Source organism: Chrysemys picta, chromosome 3 (genome assembly GCF_011386835.1).
Source record: "Chrysemys picta bellii isolate R12L10 chromosome 3, ASM1138683v2, whole genome shotgun sequence".
Classification (NCBI taxonomy): Eukaryota; Metazoa; Chordata; order Testudines; family Emydidae; genus Chrysemys; species Chrysemys picta.
The window spans coordinates 205,557,223-205,578,690 of NC_088793.1; the positions used below are offsets into that span (position 1 = coordinate 205,557,223).

Here is a 21,468-nt window from a genome sequence, read left to right on the forward strand (position 1 = left end):
ATAACAACTATTAGAGTGGGAAATGTATTAAGATGTATTAAGAAACCCAGTCCATCACCCTGCCGGGGCAGGAATGTTCCCTACAGTGCGTTATCTGCTAACTCTCAAAAGGCCCAAGTTCTGGGTCTCCCACTCCTCCCATTGAGAGATTATTTCACCCAGGTCTTGCCCCTTCGTCTACCATAAAGAACAGTTCTCGCCCTTTGGTGTTTCCAATCAGTTAACTCCCCCCACAGCACTGCCCTCCCCCCTGCACGTTACAGTACAGCTGTACCACAAATTAAGATCTGACTGCAGCACGGTTGGGCATAGCCACGCCAGTTTTAATGTAGCTGGCGCAGGTAGCAGTGCTAATGGGGACATGGCAACACAGATATCAGCCCAGGCTAGCTGCCCCAGGATAAGCCTGTCAGGGACCCTGGGTACATAGGTTGCTGGCCCATGCCAGGGTCACACCACCACGTCTTTACAGCTGTTACCCATGCTAGCAGGATTAAAGCTGGCACAGGTATGCCTACATGTGTGCTACAATCACCCCATCACACCTTGATTTGCAATGCAGACCTACCCTGGGCAGTGCTTACCCAACACGAGAGAGACAAAAACCTACATTAGAACATTATTGAGGTTGCAACATCACAGACGTAAAAGTTAGGAAATGCCAGCGTTAAGGGTGTCTGTGCAACTTTCAAACTCTTGCCCATCTTCTCCAACCGGTCTCTGCCCCACCCCTAGTGCCAGTGCAATCCTTTACCTAGCTAGTCCCAGTGTCCATTCTCGGCTACTCATCCCAGCCCCAACGTCCTTGCCTAGCAAACACTAGTCCCACCTCTCCAGAAATACCGTCCCAGTCTCCCCCATTCCCTGTCTCACTTTCCTTGCCCAGCCAGTGCCAATTCCCCCCCCCCCTTCTGGCTCCTCATCCAATCTTCTCTCCAGCCCTCCCACCCCCCTTGGCTTCTACTCAAACCCCCGGTCCATGTTTCCCATCCCCCACTGGCGCTCAATCCCAATCTCTTTGCCCAGCCAGTCCCAGTTCTCCCTGCACAGCCCAGCTCCTCATCAGATCTGTCTCCTCTTCGACTAGTTCCCAGGCCCAGTCTCCTTGCCCAGCCCCAGCCAATCCCAATCTCCCCTCCACTGGCTCCTAGTCCATCCCCAATGTCTCAGTCCCAGTCTCCCCCTACCCAAATCCCAGCCCTAGTTTCCATCTTCTACTCCCCTGCCAGCCTCCAGTCCCAGTGTCTCCCTACCCCCATCTCCTTGTTCCAATCTACTCCGCCCCTCCTCTCCCAGGACTGGCTCTTGTCCCCTCTGCAGTCTAAACAGGCAGCTTCCCTGCTCTGCCTTGCCTGGGCCCAGCCGGGGGAGCATTAAGAACAGGAGAGAGGGGCTCCCTGCAAGCAGTTCTGATAACCAGCCTGGCCCACAGCAGCTCAGAGATGCAATTGCAGGGAAAGTCTTGCTGAGCCGTGGGCAGAATTGTAGGGGCGGCGGGCCAGGGTGCCAAAGAGCAGCCCCCAGCCTATGTCCCCGCCGCCTAAGGCAGGTGGAGGATCTGGGGCTCCCCACAATGGCCCAGGCTCCCTGGGCAGCTCTTATCACTGCCTGGCTCTGGCTTCCAGCCTGGCCAGAGGGCAGGGCCTCAGGGGGAAGAGGAGGGGCAGGGGTGGAGCCATGGATGGGGCAGGGCTCCTGTTTCTGTATTTTGAAAAATAGTTTTGTTGGGGGGAAGGTTGTGGAGTGCCGGGGCAGCCTGCCCCATTATGTGCCCCCGTTCCAATCTCCTCCAAACTGCATTCAGGCCCTGCCCCCAGGCTCCCTGCCCTGCCGGCTGCCCCCACCTGTTTCCTGGGCACTCCAGACAGGCCTTGTGCCAGCAGGGAGAGCAGAGAGACTGCCTGGTGCCACGTACTACATCGGCCCCTGATGACCAAATGCAGGACTAGACTCAGAACAACTCAAGACAATACCAATAACTGTTAGATGGTGTTAAATGTATTTGTTGGGAAAAGATCAGACAGTCAAGCAAGGAACTTTTCCAGTAAAAGGCTCTATCCAGCTAGAGGGAAAAGAAATAGGAGAAAAAGTTTATTCAACTTTTGAAGTTTCTAATGCAAGTCTAGGCTTTTCCTTCTTCCAGGAGTTTAATAGAAGATTAAAAGTTTTTAATGGTGGTGGTTACAATAGAAGTAAGTCGGTGTGAACTTGACACCAAACCCCAAAACACAAGTATCTGTTGAATGTTGTAAGAGTTCAGAGGGTTTATTTTCCTGTTGAGCCCCTGCTTAGCAACAAAACCAACACAGCTTTTCTGAGTGTTCTAACGTGCAGTAGTATCCTGCTGCTCATTACCTGGGAATGCGCGATGAACACTTAGTTCTCAGCCTGATTGACCTTGCTAAACTAGTTCCCTAAAATAAATATCTTCTTGCTGTTTTCTTTGCGTATAATTTACCTGGCCACTTGGGCATGGTGCCTAGATTCCTGCATTTTTCTCAGTAAGTAGAGGCCCGTATTAAAACTGAAACTGAGACGTGAACAGAGCCATTCTAAATGAACTACAGAAAATATTGTTACATCTAAATAGTGGTTCAACTTTACGGTCAATGCTTCATTAGTATTATTTGTTATGGGCTAAGAGGGAAGCTCCTCTCATGGAGCAGAAACTGGTTAAAAGATAAGAAACAAAGGGTAGGAATAAATGGCCAGTTTTCAGAATGGAGAGAGGTAAATAGTGGTGTCCCCCAGGGGTCTGTACTGGGCCCAGTCCTATTCAACATATTCATAAATGATCTGGAAAAAGGGGTAAACAGTGAGGTGGCAAAATTTGCAGATGATACAAAACTACTCAAGATAGTTAAGTACAAAGCTGCCTGCGAAGAGTTACAAAGGGATCTCACAAAAGTGAGTGACTAGGCAACAAAATGGCAGACGAAACTGAATGTTGATAAATGCAAAGTAATGCACATTGGAAAACATAATCCCAACTATACATATAAAATGATGGGTCTAAATTAGCTGTTACCTCTCAAGAAAGAGATCTTGGAGTCATTGTGGCTAATTCTCTGAAAACATCCACTCAATGTGCAGCAGCAGTCAAAAATGCAAACAGAATGTTGGGAATCATTAGGAAAGGGACAGATAATAAGACAGAAAATATCATATTGCCTCTATATAAATCCATGGTACGCCCATGTCTTGAATACTGCGTGCAGATGTGGTCACCCCATCTCAAAAAAGATATATTGGAACTGTAAAAGGTTCAGAAAAGAGCAACAAAAATGGTTAGGGGTATGGAACAGCTTCCAGATAAGGAGAGATTAATAAGACTGGGACTTTTCAGCTTGGAAAAGAGATGACTAAGGGGGGATAGGATAGAGGTCTATAAAATCATGACTGGTGTAGAGAAAGTAAATAAGGAAGTGTTGTTTACTCCTCCTCATAACACAAGAACTAGGGGTCACCAAATGAAATTAATAGGCAGCAGGTTTAAAACAAGCAAAAGGAAGTATTTCTTCACACAACGCATAGTCAACCTGTGGAACTCCTTGCCAGAGGACGTTGTGAAGGCCAAGACTATAACAGGGGTCAAAAAAGAACTAGATAAATTCATGGCAGATAGATCCATCCATGGCTATTAGCCAGGATGGGGAGGGATGCAAAACTATGCTCTGAAGTATCCCTAGCCTCTGTTTGCCAGAAGCTGGGAATGGGCAATAGGGAATGGATCACTTGACGATTGCCTGTTCTGTTCATTCCCTCTGAAGCACCTAGCATTGGCCACTGTCAGAAGACAGGATACTGGGCTACATGGACCTTTGGTAAAACCCAGTATGGCCATTATATTCTTATTATTTGTATTATTGCAATGCCTAGCAGCTCTAGTCATAGACCAAGACTCCAAGTTGCTAGGCATAGAACAAAAAGACGGTCAGCTCTTTGAAGCAGGGACCATCTAAATATAAGTCAAGAGACAAAAGACGGATACAGACAAACCCATACGGGAGTACAAGAAAACAATGAGGCAATATTGGTCTCAGCATGACAAGTTGTAGTCTCAGCACACCAGCAGTCTAGCTGGTTTTTGTAGGCATCACGGCAAAGGAAAGTTTTAAGGAGAGTTTTTGAAGGAGGATAATGGGTTACTTTTGCTTCATAACACTCAGCTACACAAAACAGGAGGAGCAATGGATTTCACCGATAACAGTACTGATTTAAAAATGAAAACAAAGCTTTTTTGTAAAATCATGTAGATAAGGAGATAAAATACTTGTTATAAACCATTAGTATATGCTGTGTAAAAAAGAAAGTTTATGACGTGCAAATATTGTGATGTACAATACAATTTGCTTGCAAAATATCCTTTGGACAAACAATAAACCCAGCCCACATGGGAATATAATTCTGTCTCATTTTGGTCAGATGATTAGTTATGTTTTTAATTTAGTCTTGTACACGTGACAGTGTAAGTGCCTTAAAGTCCACTCAAACTGAGGCACTGCTCTTCCTCGCTTGTCCTAGGAAGTCGTATGCGATCTCTGAAATATCGAAAGCTTTGTGAACACTTTCTGAGGAGAGCAGAGAGTACAGTGCACTGTCTTTTTCTTGGTTCCGCTTCAGGAAGTCAGCAATCACTTTCCAGCGCGAGGCTTCAGACTCTTCGTCTGCCCACTTGTGCTCCGGGAGGAAAGTGGACTGGAGAAGAGGGAAGACACAGTCATGGTACACCAGGAAAAACACAGACTTCAGAAATTCTCGGTCTCTCTAAAAGTAAGAAAATGAAATTGTTCAGAAAGGCCCCTGCGCGAGCCTGTGCGGTTTGGAAGTATTTCTAGTGAGTCATATGTACAAAACTAAAATGAGAAGATACAGTAATTCTGCTGACTGTTATTCCGTTCTCAGGAACATCTTTAGATACTCTGTGTTGACAAACCCATGATGCTTCAAAAATGTACTGTCTCATGTAAATGTCAGCAGTGTTGTTATCATGTACACTGATGTTTAGTGTGCCTAATTTGGTGTATTTTAAAATGTTTAACCTTAACTTTTCTTGCACTATACTTTAATGTACTAAAATACAGTGGTGCCAACAAGTATCAATTCTATTTCATGACACTCCTGATAAAACTGCCTTGATACAAATGGGCTCCTTTGTGAAAGGAGCTTAACTGAAAAAAAGAAATAACATGAAACTGTTAAGTGTAAAGGGAAAAACTGTGTGTGTCCTTTAAGATCTACCATATAGTCAGTGCCCCTGTTCTCCCCACCGCCCCCCCAAAAATGTTTTTCCTGTTTGTGTTTTTACATTAGAAATGCCAGGGATTTCCAGTCCTGTCTTCACTGGTTTTGCTGGAGGGAAGCTTATTTATTATGGGAAAAACTGATGTAATCTTTGTACAGTATGTCAAGGACCTGATCCAAATCTCCCATTGACGTCAATGGCTTTTGGTTCAGGCCCCAACAAAACTACAAAGGGTACCTTTTTATTCTTAGCAGTTCAACTTTAAAAACATGTGGCCTACAGCCAATAAAACATGCATGCTCAGTGTTATTTGTTTATAAAATAAAACAGTCCGTCATACTACACTGACCAAAAACCACCAGGGGTATTTACATTTATGGACTATGAGTGCTGCAAAGCAACCCATGATGATCCTATATTAACACTGAGGCAAGCTGGCTATAATTACAAGCTAACATCATATCCCTTCTTTGTTGGTTTGATACTATACTACACGTATGGATGAAAAAAGATGGGAAGAACTGCATTTATAGTACTTACTTCTAAACTGATTTCTGTCATTAACAGAAATGGGTTGAAAAGAATTAGTAAGTACTATCAAAGTTGTAATGACAGAAATGCTTCCAGCGAGTTACAGCACTGATAGCAATACCTTTGGCTTGGATTAGATTTAATATCTCACAGAGAAAATCTGTTATTACCTTTTCTGATCGCTTTAATGTGCTTTCCTTTTCTGCCCAAGCGCTCTAAAATAAAACGCAGAACTTGACATCAGACTGAGTTGGGAAAGCTGTGAAGATGCATATAAGGGCATTTTTTGAGCTGCAAAAGACATTTCTTTGACTTGATTCAATCCAGTGATACCTGGAGTATTGTCCTCAGACATCAAAGAGCAGATGAGGCCACAAAGCAGGATACAGAGCTTTCTGGCACAAATCTGGGATCTGTCGTCCCTCCACCTATCTTTCTAGTCACCGCCATACATTCCCCAGAACAACCATGTTTAGCAGGACAGGACTTGGACTGGAAGGATGAGAAGGAAATGACAGTAGAGAGAGAGAGACCAGGGGAGGAGAAAAGTTTTTTCTGGAACTTTTAAATACCTCTGGGATACCAGAGAGTGACTCCCCACTCAATACTCTAGTATTCTTCTCACCATCTGGGAAATGTCATGAACCCAAAGAGGATAAAAAAGATTCAAGAAATAAATAAAGATGGTTTTCCTGCCCCTTTTCTCAAGAGGGTGCATAATTATGGTCATTTCCAGGAGCAGTGGTAATCTGCAGGGAGTTTTGATGAAGTCAGCTCAGTCTATCTCCAAAATCAATGAGATTTCACTGGGGGAATTTTTGCCAAAATCTACGGAGTTTCAATGGGGAATTTTATAAGAGTTTATTTTTTGTTTATTTCACATCTGTACTTGGCCTTCCTTATGTTTAAAGAATCAAAATGTGTATTAACATTAGTTAAACGAATGACTGCTGGACCAAATTGTATAGAAACCCCCCAAAGTTGCCCCTAACTAGTTAGAATCCCATTAAAAATGATCTAAGGTAAATCATTTTTTAGAAAACAATTCTAACACAATTTGGGCCTTCTTCAGACTGGGTGTCCAAACAGTGTTATAACATTTAACTTTGATTCCTTAATTTGGACTGAGGTGAGTGTAGACAAGGAGAAAAACTGAAGACTAAAAATATTTTTTTTTAATTTAAAACATTTAAATTGTGACAATTGAAATCAATTCAATTATTTACAAATTTTTAATTTGCAACCTTATTTTTGAGGAACATCAACTATGTGGCTGAACAGGAAATGTTTCTGCTAAGATGATTAGCAGTCAACTTGCTTAATACCACTTCGAGATGATCAGGGCAGTTCACATCTCAGAGGTACTACTACAGTGTGTCTGCAGACTCAGGAAGACAGCAGTGCATTGGTTTACATCTGCAAGGTTATATTTACAACTACACAGGTTTAATATTTTTTATTGAAACCCTACATTTGCAGATAACATTGGAATGCCAAATACTTTCTGATGCCACAAAAATCTTCATTTTACTTGGTGAGCTTGTCCATTTCTCTGACAGAAGAACACTTGTTTAATACTGGTTGAATTTAATCAGTTAACAAATTGTGAAAAGCAGTAAGTATGGAAAAAAAAGATGTTAGTAAAATTAAATGTCTGCTTTTAAACTGTACTATTTCAATTCATTTGTTCAGTTCTTTCCTTGTAAATAGTTCACCCCTGTCCCCCCCAAAAATAATCTTCCTCCAGACACTATGGGGAAATTTAACGTAGTATTTATACATCTTTATGCTTTGCTTCTATCACATTTACATCATAATTAAGGAAGGCAATCAAGTACAAGAGGAATGCAGGCTCATCAAATCTGCACAAGCTTGAAAGAACTTGTAGTTTCTCTGTCGTTTGCTTTTTCCATTTACTACAGACAAGACAACAAAAAAACCCACACCAAATCACGTGTAATACCTTAAAAGCCTAGAAGTGTCATATCAATATACGATGTATTACATACCCTAAGTGCATCCATAAGGTCAGGCTGCTCCATGAGTTTGGGGAAAGTTGCTAAAATAGGATTACTGATTAAATCTGAAATGGAAAACAATTATCTCTATTATGCTTAATGAGATTTTAAATAAGCTTACAATTACATCAGCACTAAAAATGACTCCAAATTTCAGCGTTAATAAAATATCATTGCACTTTCTCTGAACACAACGTAAACTATTGTACTGTTCTATTGTATCCACATTTTAAAGGTGAAATATTCACGGTTTAGTAAATATTATTAATTTACCATTATCAAAGTGTATCAGGAAAATGAAACAACATTGAATACTTTTCATAAAGTTTAATAGACATTTAAAACTGCCTAATTCAGGAGTATTCATTATTTTAAAAAAATATACAAATAACTTTTACATAACTCTGAACAACATCCATCTTGCTTTGTTTTTCCTACACAGAAAAAGGTATAATGAGATCCATTGCTTGGAAGCTGAACCTAGAAAAATTTAGACTAGAAAAATAAATAGTTACTTACCTTCCGGAACTGTTGTTCTTCGACTTGTGTTGCACACGTCCATCCCACTGTAGGTGCATGCGTGCCTCATGCACAGTTATGGGAGAACATTTTCCCTCAGTCAGGATGGCTTGAGCGCCCTCTGCCACAGTGTGCCACTGCAGAATAACGTGGAGGTGGGCTCGGAGTCTGGCTGGCCAGTGATTGCAGAACAATATGTCCAAAACTGGCATCATTCCTGGACTAATGGGAAATGGCATAACAAGCAGATAAGCATGAACTGATGATCAGGTTGCTGCCTGACAAATGTCTTGAACAGAAACTTGCACTAGGAAGGCCGCTGATGCGGCTTGTGCTCTAATCAAATGAGCTAATACTCTTGAGGGTGGCGTGATATTAGCTGACTGGCAGCACAACTGAATGCAAAAGGAAATCCAGCAGGAAATCTTCAGAGTGGAAACCGATTTGCCGTTCACCCTGTCTGCAATTGCAACAAACAACTGACGACCAAAATGGTTCGGTGCGGTCCCAGGAGAAAGCCAATGCTCTTCTCACATCCATCGAATGAAGCTTTTGCTCATCTGTGTGCATATGAGGCTTGTGGAAGAACATTGGCAAATAAATTTCCTGGTTCATGTGGAAATTGGAAGCCACTTTTGTCAAAAATTTCAGGTGAGGGCATAAGTAAACTCTGTTCTTATGGGCAACCGGGTATGAAGGTCCTGAGACCAAGACTCTGAGTTTGCCCACTCCCCTTGTGAGGTTATTGGAAGCAGAAACACCACTTTCATAGAGAGGTGGAGTAGGGAGTATGTCACAAGAGCTTCAAAGGGAGGCCGCATTAACTTTGTTACCGTGAGGCTGGGATCCCATGGCAGAACAGGTTGTTGAACCAGAGGACATAATCCGTGCAGCCCTTTTAGAAATCTGATTGTTTTTTCCAGCCCCATAACTATCTATTACCCAGTGGAGGGTGGAATGCTGAAATAGCTGCCAAATGTACTTTAATGGAACTAACTGATAGGCCTTGATGGTTTTGGTGCAATAGATAATCCACAATGTGGTTAATGGAAGTCTGCCTTGAACCAGACAGTTTCCATTTGGCCAAATAAGTACACCTAGTTGAAGGCTTTCTGCTCTTCAGAAGCACCTCCTGAATGTTTTTCGAGCAAGTCACTTTTAGTGGTGTTAGCCATGAAGCATCCACGCCATCAAGTGGAGGGCCTGTTGGTTGGGATGGAGAAAGCAGCTGTGGTCCTGCGAAATCACGTCTGAATCTAATGAGAGAGGTGAAAGAGGCCTCACCAACAATGCTAACTGGGTCAAGAGCCAATGCTGGCAAGGCCACATTGGTGCTATTAGATTGAGGCAAGCATGATCCTACCTGGCCTTGAATAGAACTCCGTATAGTAATGGTTTTGGAGGACAGGCATACAGCAGGGAGTTTCTCCATGATAGCAGGAAAGCATCCATCAAAGGTGCAGGGCTGTGGCCCCCTTGTGAGCAGAACTGATGGCATTTTCTGTTGGTCTTTGTTGTAAACAGGTCCACTTGGGGAATTCCCGCAGCTGGAAGATGGACCTGGCCATGTCTGGATGCAGCACCCACTTGTGGTGAGTGGAGAAAGAACTGCCTAGGTGATCTGCCAGTGTGTTCTACTCTCTCAGATGGTAAATCACTTTGAGGTAATGGAATTAGTTATGCAGATCTCCCAGAGTAGAACGGTATTGTCCATTAACACTAGCACATTTTTTCCCAGAATATTTGGGCGGAAGGCTGAACAGGCTAGACAGATAGCACATAGTTCCCAGAGGTTTTTATGAGCCCTCGGCTCCTGTGAGGACCATACCCCTTGGGTTTGTAGGGTTCCAATATGTGCCACCAAGCCAGGGATGAGGCATCTGTGATCAGTGTGAGCACCAGCTGCAGAAGAACAAAGGGGGTTCCCACACTAATATTCTGAGGGCCTGTCCACCAATCCAGGGAGGACAAAACTACCTCTGGAATGTGAATCACTTTGTCTAAACGATGTCAACAGGGGGCATACACTGACGCTAGCCATCCTTGAGGCCTCCTGAGGTAAAGGCTGGCATGCTGTACCACATACATACATGCTGCCATATGCCCCAGAAGTCTGAGGCAAGTGCGCATTGTGGTAATGAGATGCACTTTTCGATGCAATAATAGGTCTTGGAGAGTTTGGAACCTTTATGGGGCACGAACGATCTGGCTCGTGTAGCATCCAGTAGTGTTCTGATAAACTCTATCCTTTGCACAGGTTCTAGAATTGATTTGTCCTGAGTAATACCTCCAGTGCATTGAAGGTCAACTGAATGATGGCCATGTTGGACAGAACTTGAGATTCGGACCTGCCCCTTACGAGCCAGTGTCCCAGGTAGGGAAAGACATAGATTCCCAATCTCCTTCGATATGCAGCTACCGGCACCACGCATTTCATGAAAGATATTGCCTCACCCATCTTCTCTCTCTCACATCCTGGGACCAACACAGCTACAACTCCACTGCATAAAGCAGTTCTTGGTGAGCCCTGTAATGCTCTGGCAGGAGAGAATGGCTCACCATCCCTACAGCCTCACCTGTGAAGGAGGATGAAGACGCTGCGGCAATGGCTGATCTGCTTCTGCTGCAGGAGGAGCTGTCTGAGCAACTTCCAGTTGCTTGCTGCTGGGCATTGGGGAACACTGTGTGCAGTGCTGATGATCTCTGGGCACCCTCGAAGAAGCCAACTCAGATGGATGAGGAGAGGTCCTAGCAGGGGGAGAGACACCTCATGGCATCCAGAATATGGTGGGGGTGGGCCCCATAGCTGTGCCGGCCACTGCCCCTTACTGGGACTGTTGAGACATCCATGAACCCCACAGCTCAGATGGAGGATAAGCTTCCTGTCTGGTATGGGACACAAAAGATCCCACTTCAGAATCTGATGACGATGACTGAGTGCTGTGACAATGGTGGAGCTGAACCCGTGTGGACAGGAGACAGGTAAATCAAAGCTGGAGATGGCTCTACCAGGGATATTAACAGCGGCTTGCCCCTGGACAATACCAGCCTCCTAGGCACTGGAAGCTGCATTGGTACTGCATGTTTCTGCGGGGCTGGTGCAGGGATTACACTTGCTGATACCAGCTGAAACCCTTCTTGCATTACTAGGGACACTGGTACTGAGAGGGCGTCTAGATTTCTGGCGGCAGCATAGGCTTCCGGTGTCGTCAGTACTGGAACTGGATCCTGAGTGTGATTAATAGAAATTTCAGGGGTTGGCTTTGATGGACCTGACCCAGGTTCCAGAGTCACCTAACCCCCTTTGCAGGAGAGGAGCACTCTGGGGAATGCGTTCCCTCAGAGTCCCGTGCAGGGGCCCTGCTTTTAGCGGGCCTTGGTACCAAAAGTCTTGCTGAGAGAGGTACCATGTCTTTGGCAGCTCTGTCTCTCCCCTTTGGTACCAGAGACACTGAACGTGGAGCTGAAGACATCTCGGGAGTCGTACTAGGCGCTGATGCCCCTCTCAGAGAATGCTCTGAACACAACAGCTTCAATGGAGGGCGAAGTGCTGTCTCCATAAGGAGACACTTAAGCCTCACTGCTGTATTTTTTTTTGACCGCAGCGTATACCCTCTACAAACGTAACACTTGTGACAGACGTGGGCCTCCCCCAAAACTTTAGGCAGCTGGGGTGTGGATTACTGACCAGCATCAGTCTGGCACAGAACGAGCAGGACTTGAACCCTGGGGAGCAAGGCATGGCTCTGGTCCTGAAAACCAAATCTGGTCCAAAATGCACCTAGCAGCTAAAAGCCTACCACTACCACTAACTGTATACTAAATAACTCACTCCTAAGCATTCAACGAGAAACACACTATAAACAAAGAGTGAGAGAGATAAACTTGCAACAGCAAGAGTGGACGCACTCCTACAGGCACTGGCGATAGAAAGAACTGAGGGGTGGCTCTGCCCTCTTATATTGGCACACGGTGGCGCGTGGCGACAGAGGGGTTCAACCCACCCCAACAGGTACTACTGAGGGGAAAAGTTCTCTGAGAACTGTGCACAAGGCACACACACACACCTACACTGGAATGGACATGTGCAATCACTCGAAGAAGAATAAGGCAGAAACTTTTAACAGTAAGGGTAATTGACCACTGGAACAACTTATTAAGGATGTGGAGGATTCTCCATCACTTGGAGTCTCTAATCAAGAGACTGTGTCTTTCCGAAAGGCATGCTATTGCTCAAACTGAAGTCATGAGTTATTGCAGGAATCACAGTGTGAGATTCTCTGGGCAGTTAAGTAGGAGGTCACATTCAATGATCACAATGGTCCCTTTTTGCCTTAAAAATCCAATAATCTACTAAATGAGTTTATCTTCAGAGTCTAAGTTAATATAATTATAATAATAAGAGGTTATTTATGCTAAAAATTAAAGAAAGGGTCTTATTTTCAGACGTGCTGAGTATCCACAACGCAGATTACCTCTCTGGAAGCCATGATGGGAATTATGACTTTGAGCACCTTTGAAAATTAAACGTATTTGGGTACCCAAATATGAACTAGAAATGTTGGCTTAATTTTATTGGTACGAGCACTACAGAAGTCCTTGCCCTGGGAGTAGACTGTACATTATTTAGAAAGTCTAGGGGGAAGATAGAGAAGAAAGACCAAGAATTCTTCAGATAGCCTCATTCTAAAGTATGAATAAATATCAACCTACTACACCATGGTTAACACTCGTAATGTATTATATTGTGACTTTTTAAACAGTCACAATTAGAGAACACAGTAAAATTGTTATACTTTTACTGAAAGGAATATGTCTGAACCTGTATCTATTAAGACTAATTGATTTTATTCTTTGTGCTGTCAGACATAGGTTTTAAGAGCTCCTCCTCTCCTCTGCCTACCCTCATGATTAGGGAAACGGGAGAAGAATTATTAACCATAACGATAGAACCACTCTCCCGTTCGCTTGCAGATATCATGAGAATATACACATCAAAAATGAACAAGTTAGGTTTGGACCCTGGCAGTTAAAGGCACTCGTAAACACTTTCAAGAGTGAAAAAAGCCCTCCTTTAGAGACATTCACTGTCATGCTGTACACTGCAAACATGCATACTCAGCTTTGTTAAAGCATTGTAGCAGAATTTGGAGATAACATGGAAACACAGGGAATGCAACATTGGGATTCTGAGTGATGAGGAATTCCTAACTCCTCAGTAAATGTTTGTTGCAACACTTGTGGCCCTTATTCACCAAATACTTCTTTTTCAAAATAATTTTTTATAGTAGACTTTTACACTTCACTGAAAACAAAACTATGCTTGCAATGTTTGCATTCCACTGTGAGAACTTTAGTCAAATATGACAACTCGTTTGATGTAAGTTAAAATATTACTAGCCTGCAATACAAAGAAATACTTAATAAACTTTAAAAGAAGACTCTTGAGTAGAAACAAGGGATTCTCTAAAAATGGCTGAGGGAGAAGAGGTTTCATTCAGTTTCCACTGGAAACTGCAAATGAAGTTCCTCCAGACTGAATGGTTATAGAATGTCTATACACTCTAGATACGGTGTGCTACTTTCATTCATACTTCTGAAAATCGGAACATGTAGGTAAAACTGCATAAGACGTCAAGAAATATAAGGCAGTAAACACACTGGGCCCCAGATCTTTCTTAAACTGGAGTTAATGACAAATGATTCCATTACAAAAACAACACACTGCCATCCTAATTGGCTGAGATCTATTATACTGTGCAAATCTTTAAACTTTTTAGAAAAGTAAAATCTATACAAACTTGGGTGCATGTATTGTACTATATTGTGCTAGGCCTAACTTCTAGTAATTCTGGAAATATTCTCTTCCTGAAAAAGTGACCAGAAGCCAAGAGTACCAACACTACCTTTTCCCATCTGACTCTTTTTCACCAGAACAACAATTCTTACCAGCACTTTGCATGCTTATTCTGTCCTTCAGCAGCACATCACTGAGAATTTGTCGATAAAATATCAAGAGATGAATGTAGCACATACTGCCAATTAATGTTTCTGGTAGCAGACTGTTAGAAAGAGAAATAAAAAGTTATAGATTTGTTTCCAAAACAACTCATGCAATGCATTCCCATAAGGTGGAAAACATATTATAGCCATATCAATGTATGTGAATAAACATATATTATATGAAGTTACAAGTTCTCAAAGCCATCACTATGATCATGTGCTTTATGCATAGACTGTGAGAAGCAGTTCGGTGCCACCAATAAATGACTGACTGTTTAAAGCAGGAAAAAATGGAAAGCTAGTCAAAAGTATTGTGAGTTTGATTGTGTAAATGAAAGAACAGTCATTAAAATGCACATCTAATTTCAGATTTTCCCCAGGCAGCAATATATTTAAACTCTACACAGGAGACACTTTGGAGAGACTAAATTGTTCTTTAAAGGGTCTGATTCTTCTGATGAAGTCCATGGCAAAACACCCATTGATTACAAAGGGGGAGGATCAAGCCTTAATTGCCAAATCAGTTTATATAACAACTGCTGCAGTATTGCCAGTCTAAATTCAGATCCCACTCTTAAAGAAGCTTACTCTCCAATACAAAGTATAAATTATTGTACGAATCTTGAAATAGTAACCATGTACATTCTAAGGGCCAAAGGAGTTCTCCATGTGCCTATGTTTAATTCACACACATGCCACATGCTGACCTTTCCCAAAGCACCAAAAAATATTCTCTTGACTTCCAAAGTCTGGGCCAGATCTTCAATTGGTGTAAATAGCCTTGGCTCCCCTAGCTTCAACCCGATATAAACCCAAAGACTTGTATCAAGTTTGAACCCTTAAGTGCCTCCAGTTTTACACTTTGGGGGAAGGGGCTAAAGAACTCTAGTCCTTCAAACAGAACACCCCAACTCTGTACTTCCAGAGGCATAGCAGAATGTGAAGCCAATTGTTCTCTATATCATAGTGATGCCACCAAGTAAGCCACCGTATCTTCTGTTTTATAGGAGAGTGTATTTGGCCACTTTCTTCCATTAATGCCACTCCCATTTTTTAGATTCTCCATTGAATCTGTTCTAGGGAAGGAGGATCTTGTCTTGAGAGAAAAATCACAGTGGGCCAATAATATGTGATAACTCACTATCAACATTTGTAGTGTTGCTAAGGAAATTAATCTTAAGGGAGCTAACTTCTTTGATTCCTCATCCTTTGCGGTGGTCTTGTGAGTTCTTTCTGGTCCTGCTTTCATTAGCAGGTGACTCCACTATGATCATTATATAACCCTGTACCACACATTCAGTTCTTTGAGGGGAACATACGTAGCCTCAATGGTCACTGTTTTCTATAGAGATTACACTTCTGGAGTAAGCACTCTCTCCACTAGGGGACCTATAAAGAGGAAGGATGCTCTTGTACTTAAGGCAGTGGACAAGGACTCGGGAGCTAGCTTCAGTTCCCAGTTCTTTAGTTTTCCTGTGTGACCTCAGGGAAGTCACTCAATCTGCCTGATAACAATACTTCCCCCACTCATGAATTGTATGGTTTGATTAACATTTGTGGAATATGTGTTTATACTATGGTAATTGAGGCTATATAAGTACATAGACAGAGAGCTTTCGAAAACAAAAAACCACAGACAATACTTGGTGATCAACTTTTTCCAGTTATGCATTACATTAGAATTGATCCACTGACATAAATTATCATGGACAGATCTTCACGTTATTTTTACACACATAGAACACTTACTTCAGGATGCCTTTTGATCGTGTGCTTAATGATCTCAGTTTCACTAGAAGTTGAGGCTGTTTCTTCAGTGTTATCATCTGATGGAAAACACCACTGCTTGCTTAAGACATAAACAGTTGAAATTAGCTTCAAAACATCTGTTTTCATTTTTGATGTTTGAGTATTATAAAATGAGAAGGCACATTTAAATATGCACATGGCAAAGTGAAGCTAAGTTTCCAAGTCCACTTTTCAAGCATGAAAAGGAAACTTCCTTTCTGATTCTGAACCAAGAAAAAAAATCATTTAAAATTAGCACATTCTGAAGTCAACATCTCCTAAGTGCACTTGCATAAACTCATGATCTAGGCAGCAAGTACCAAAGAACTTTTTTCTGATTTGTTTTAAATATATCCGTAGCCTTGGGTGCATCTTATGCTTGAGAGAGGCATAGCACAGTCAGTGTTTATCTATGAAGAGAAGCTTGGCACCAGTGTATGATTTTTCAGTCAAAGTAGAGACATATGCTCTTTCAGCCTGTTGATCCGGCCCTTGAAACAATGCTGAGAAGGGGAGGGGCAAATGAGACAGAACAAAGAAAGAGAAGAGCAGGTCATTGGTTTGGAGGGAGTCAGGAGAGGCTGAGGTTGTCCACACCCTGCAACAACAAGCACCTCTAGCAAATTGGGTTTATCACAGCGAAGGAGGAACACTGGGGGCACCCCAGGTTAAAATATCGACAGTGCATCATTTGAACCCACTTACGGGTGAAATTTCATTTACTGCAATGGAGGATATGCACACACACACACTACATATTCCATAACAAGTAACTTATTTAAGGCTGCTAAGTGCAATTCAAGAAACAATACACTATTGTACGCATCCATTTAAACAAACAAACAAACCTCAGCCATTAAAAATCATGGAACTCTTAAGACAAGGTAAGAGCAACATCGACCTAAACAATTATGACCCCAGCCAATGTTAACATCAAATTCACTCAGACACATAAACAGAAGAATTCTCCTAGCCAGCACCCAAACAACCTCTCTCCACCCCTTCATTGTGGTACTATTTAAAGGATAATTTAATGGAAGCTGGGTTGTGCCCTCCACTGCTCAGGTCCATTTAAGAGAATCAGGGCATGGACAGCTTATTTGGAAGGATATATCATAAAAGAAAAAGTTTGCCATCTCTTTGAGGTAACCACATTTTGGTGTGAGTTGAAGCCAAGTCTGAATAATGTGGGTTATCACAAAAAAGTGGCAATAAAAATCCATCATCGTCTTGCCACTTATTTGTTTGATTACTCGTCTCTTCCTGCTTGTCTCCATTTGAAGGACATAATTGTAGATACTATAGATAATGCTGATAATACATTGGCATGAATGACGATCAGGAACAAGTTTAGAATAAAGTCAATTTCCGCATTGTTTGTAAAAGGAAGCTGTTTATGAGCTCATGCCCGCTCGTTTCCCTCTCCCTGCGATTTGCCAGAGGGACTCTGAATGTCAAGCATAGTTACACGCTCCACTCAGAACCTCAGAGGATTTATAAGCTTGCAAGGTTGCAAAATACAGTAACCAATTGTTGTGTCATTTCATTTATGTAATGTACATGTGAAACTGTACCTCTTCTTGATATTGATGGGTCCACCTCAACACCCCGCTCATAGGGTGTGCCACCATTCAAAAGAAGCTCGTATGTCCTGTAAATAAACAGTAATGTACTTTAATAAACATAACCAGGGGAAATGAAAACAATAGCATCACTTTTATCTGAAAATGAAAACTGGATCTCTTTTCTTTAAAAATAAGAGTGATCTTTGCTTTATCATTAATATTTTAATAGGAGCTGATTTTGCTTAATCACTCACAACAGTTGAAACTCAAGAAGCAAGCCTGAAGATTCTCTTTTACAGTAACAAATCAGCCACATTTCAAAACAAGTACTAGCAATAATTCTCTTAAATGCAAGTCCAATAGTGTTGTTTAAAATGAAATATAACAAAACATTCATCATGTTTTCGTTCCCAAAAACCTGTATTTCTGCAGTCTGAACAAAGGTCTCTTCTCACTCACATTTTCACAAATTGCAGTCTTCATCTTGTGTCAATTGTATTTGTTCATTCAAACCGCAACCAAAGGTATGTAGAAAATACATTTTAATAATGTGAAACTGATTGTGTTGACACTGCTCAATCATTCAAAGATGACATTTCTAATGGACAATTCTAGACTCAACTTTCTGACATTTCTCATGTTTCAATAAATTTGGTAACTTAACAGGCACAAGATTTCTGCTCACTTACTACTTGATACTTCTACTACTACTTGAGAAATTTTAAAATTTGTATAACTTAAGTTAGGCTCCTAAATCCACACTGACTTTGGTGCCTAAAGTCAATCTCCTGAATCCATATTTAATTTAGGCATCTAAATGTTAATTCATGAGTCAAACTTTAGCCATCAAAGCTTGAAAGTTTTCATCCTGAAGATAAACATTTCGTTTCAAAATTCTAGACACTGTATTAACATCACTGTGTTAGCAGCAGGGCAGGACATGAGTCTTATGGAAGGATCACCAATACACTAAGAGAAAAGAAATGAGAAGAAAACTCTTTTCTCTTGCACTGTATGCTTTTTATTGTTAAAAGGAGTATTGACAGAGCGGACAGTAGATTTCTTTTTTATTCTTCAAAGCTCACTTCATCTTCTACCCTATTTTACTCCATTTGTCAAAGCAGATATAACATTTATGGGAGACAGAGCAAACAATGCAATTAGCCACTAAAACATTAATTATGCACAGTAGGAAAGTGCACATCTATGAGCAAGATTTTTTTTAAATGGTTTGGACCAATTTAGATTTGAGTCAGGCTAGATTGAGCCATATTTCAAATAGCTCAGTGTATGTTACTATACTTTACACATCCATTTAGCAAGTGTGATACCTCAGAAGCTGCTGACGGAGTGAATATGTAACAAATGACCCCACGTTTCAGTTCTAATCCCATTCCATTCAATTATTCCACTAGTATGTCCTTTGGCCTAATTTAACTCAAACTAGAACATGTGGTGAGAAAGGCATGCCTTACGGGGCACTTTCTTGGGATGAGCCCACGGAGAATAAAACCAAAAGAATGTCAGTGTCTGAAAGTGTTAAATTGATGAGTCAGTTTTGTCTTGTCTGGCCTTCTTTACTGAAGTACTGAAAGAAACAAACTGTATGTTTATAGCAGTGAATGTTGGGCAACACTGTTCATACTGGAGTGAAATCCCAACTCAAAATGACTTCACATCTCACCTGAGGAGGTTGTGAAGGCTAGGACTATAACAGCGTTTAAAAGAGAACTGGATAAATTCATGGTGGTTAAGTCCATTAATGGCTATTAGCCAGGATGGGTAAGAAATGGTGTCCCTAGCCTCTGTTTGTCAGAGGATGGAGATGGATGGCAGGAGAGAGATCACTTGATCATTGCCTGTTAGGTCCACTCCCTCTGGGGCACCTGGCATTGGCCACTGTCGGTAGACAGGATACTGGGCTAGATGGACCTTTAGTCTGACCCGGTACGGCCGTTTTTATGTTCTTATGTTCTATCATTTTAGGGTTGATGCCATTTTGGAAGGAGAAGAAAGGAATGTGCACCTATATGAGAGAAGGACAGAAAGTGCAGATGTTGATAATGCAACCCAGAGGTGTGTCTGTTTGAATAATTTTGCTCTTAGAAACTGCACATTTATTGCTAACATTTCAAATCGATATAATTTATTCTCTTTGTAAGGAGGGCTAGCCATGGCATTGGAATGTGGTGAGGTTATAATTCCAGTACTTAAACTAGAACATCACACACATATACTAAAACCAAGGTAAAAAATAAAGCACATTAGAGAGTGGTTCGCTATTCAGATGGTCAAATTACTCAGACAATTAGGACTAATTTGATTTTCCCCTCAAAAGCTTGAAGCAATTGCATGGAATATGGGGGTGGATAGCCCAAGTTAAGCCTATTTGTGTCTTGTTCAATTCAGCCATTTAAAGAGCTTTGGTAAATTTTCTCCTGTGATTGTTTTTATCTGTTTAGGTTTTTCTGCTCCATCCATCATCAACTGATGAGAACATTTCACAACTTTTTAAAACAAAACAATCTCCCTCATTCTGTCCCCTTGGATGGGTGGAGTAAATTGCTTGTTTTTATTTGTGTTTAGTTCTGCTAGCAGTGAGAGCAGTGTCAGTCCTTTCTTGTAGTAGTGAATTCCACAGTGTTTTTAAACAAACAAATATTACCCTGCAGCATTTTGAAGCACTAAGGACCTATAAGTTACAGGACGAGGGACTCCATCCTGAGAAGCAGTGATTCTGAAAATGATTTGGGAGTCATGGTGGATAATCAGCTGAACATGATCTCCTGGTGCAATGCTGGGGCCAAAAGGGATAATGCCATCCTGGGATACATAAACAGGGGAATCTTGAGTAGGAGTAGAGAGGTTGTTTTACCTCTGTGTTTGGCATTGGTGTGACCACTGCTGGAATCCTGTGTCCAGTTCTGGTGCCCACAGTTCAAGAATGATGTTGATAAACTGGAGAGGGCTCAGAAAAGTGCCACAAGAACAATTAAAGGATTGGAAAAAAATGCCTTATAGAGTCCTAGCGCTTAAGGCCAGAAGGGACTTCCTTTATATCACAGACCTCTAATCAGACCTCCAATATATCACAGGCTACTAACCACCACCCAGCACCCGCACACTAAATCAACAACTGAAATTACTTGGTCCTGCTAGTGAAGGCAGGGGGCTGGACTTGGTGACCTTTCAAGGTCCCTTCCAGTTCTAGGAGATAGGATATCTCCATTAATTTATTTTAATTTATAATTTATTTATAAATTAGACCAAAGTATTACAGCCCACAGAAGACTACACCATTATGTGCCACAGGCAGAGCATAGGAGAGACCAAGGCCAATGGCACAAAAATGATTAAGTTAGATATACCTAGAAAATCCTGGCACATGACCCACACCAACACTCTGCAGAGGAAGGCAAAAAACCTCCACGGTCACTGCCAATCTCATCTGGGGGGAAATTTCTTCCTGACTGTAAGGATCCACAAACTGGAACCCACGTTTGCAGATCTTGAGACGGCTAACGTTCTCACAGTGCCACTGGGAGGCCATGTAGAGCCCTAGCCAGGGTACATAGGGAGAGGAGCCACAGGAAGTATTGTACCGCCCAAAGAATCCAGAGTGACAATACTCTGCAGACCTCTGATTGGCCAATCGCACTATTTAACCCTGGAGGGTGCCCCAGGAAGCTGTCTGGCCAACCCACGCAGACGTCTGGCCTGGTGCAACTCCAGACCTCACCTCATCTCCTGATCTCCAGTCTCCGACCCCAGCTCAGCTCGGACTCTTGCCTCCTGACTC

The 21,468-nt window shown here is 42.1% G+C and overlaps 1 protein-coding gene across 5 annotated transcripts in view; it reads right to left on the reverse strand.

Annotated features, from left to right (window-relative positions):
* Positions 1 to 4,292: 4,292 nt before the first annotated feature.
* NPHP1 (nephrocystin 1) overlaps positions 4,293 to 21,468 on the reverse strand; it is a 34,791-nt gene continuing 17,615 nt past the window's right edge. Inside the window, exons 15-20 of one of the 5 annotated variants that reach the window (XR_010599994.1) lie at positions 17,679 to 17,755; positions 16,066 to 16,165; positions 14,263 to 14,375; positions 7,786 to 11,199; positions 5,947 to 5,991; positions 4,293 to 4,767 (exon numbers count right to left, since the gene is read on the reverse strand). Coding sequence is in view for 4 of the 5 variants with exons in the window: in XM_065589844.1 (XP_065445916.1) it covers positions 4,489 to 4,767; positions 5,947 to 5,991; positions 7,786 to 7,859; positions 14,263 to 14,375; positions 16,066 to 16,165; positions 17,679 to 17,755 (688 nt within the window). In the remaining variant the exon portion in view is untranslated. Of the gene's footprint in view, positions 4,768 to 5,946; positions 6,036 to 7,785; positions 11,200 to 14,262; positions 14,376 to 16,065; positions 16,166 to 17,678; positions 17,756 to 21,468 lie in introns of all 5 variants that reach the window. The other 4 variants (XM_065589845.1, XM_065589844.1, XM_065589846.1 and 1 more) reach the window with 4 other exon arrangements.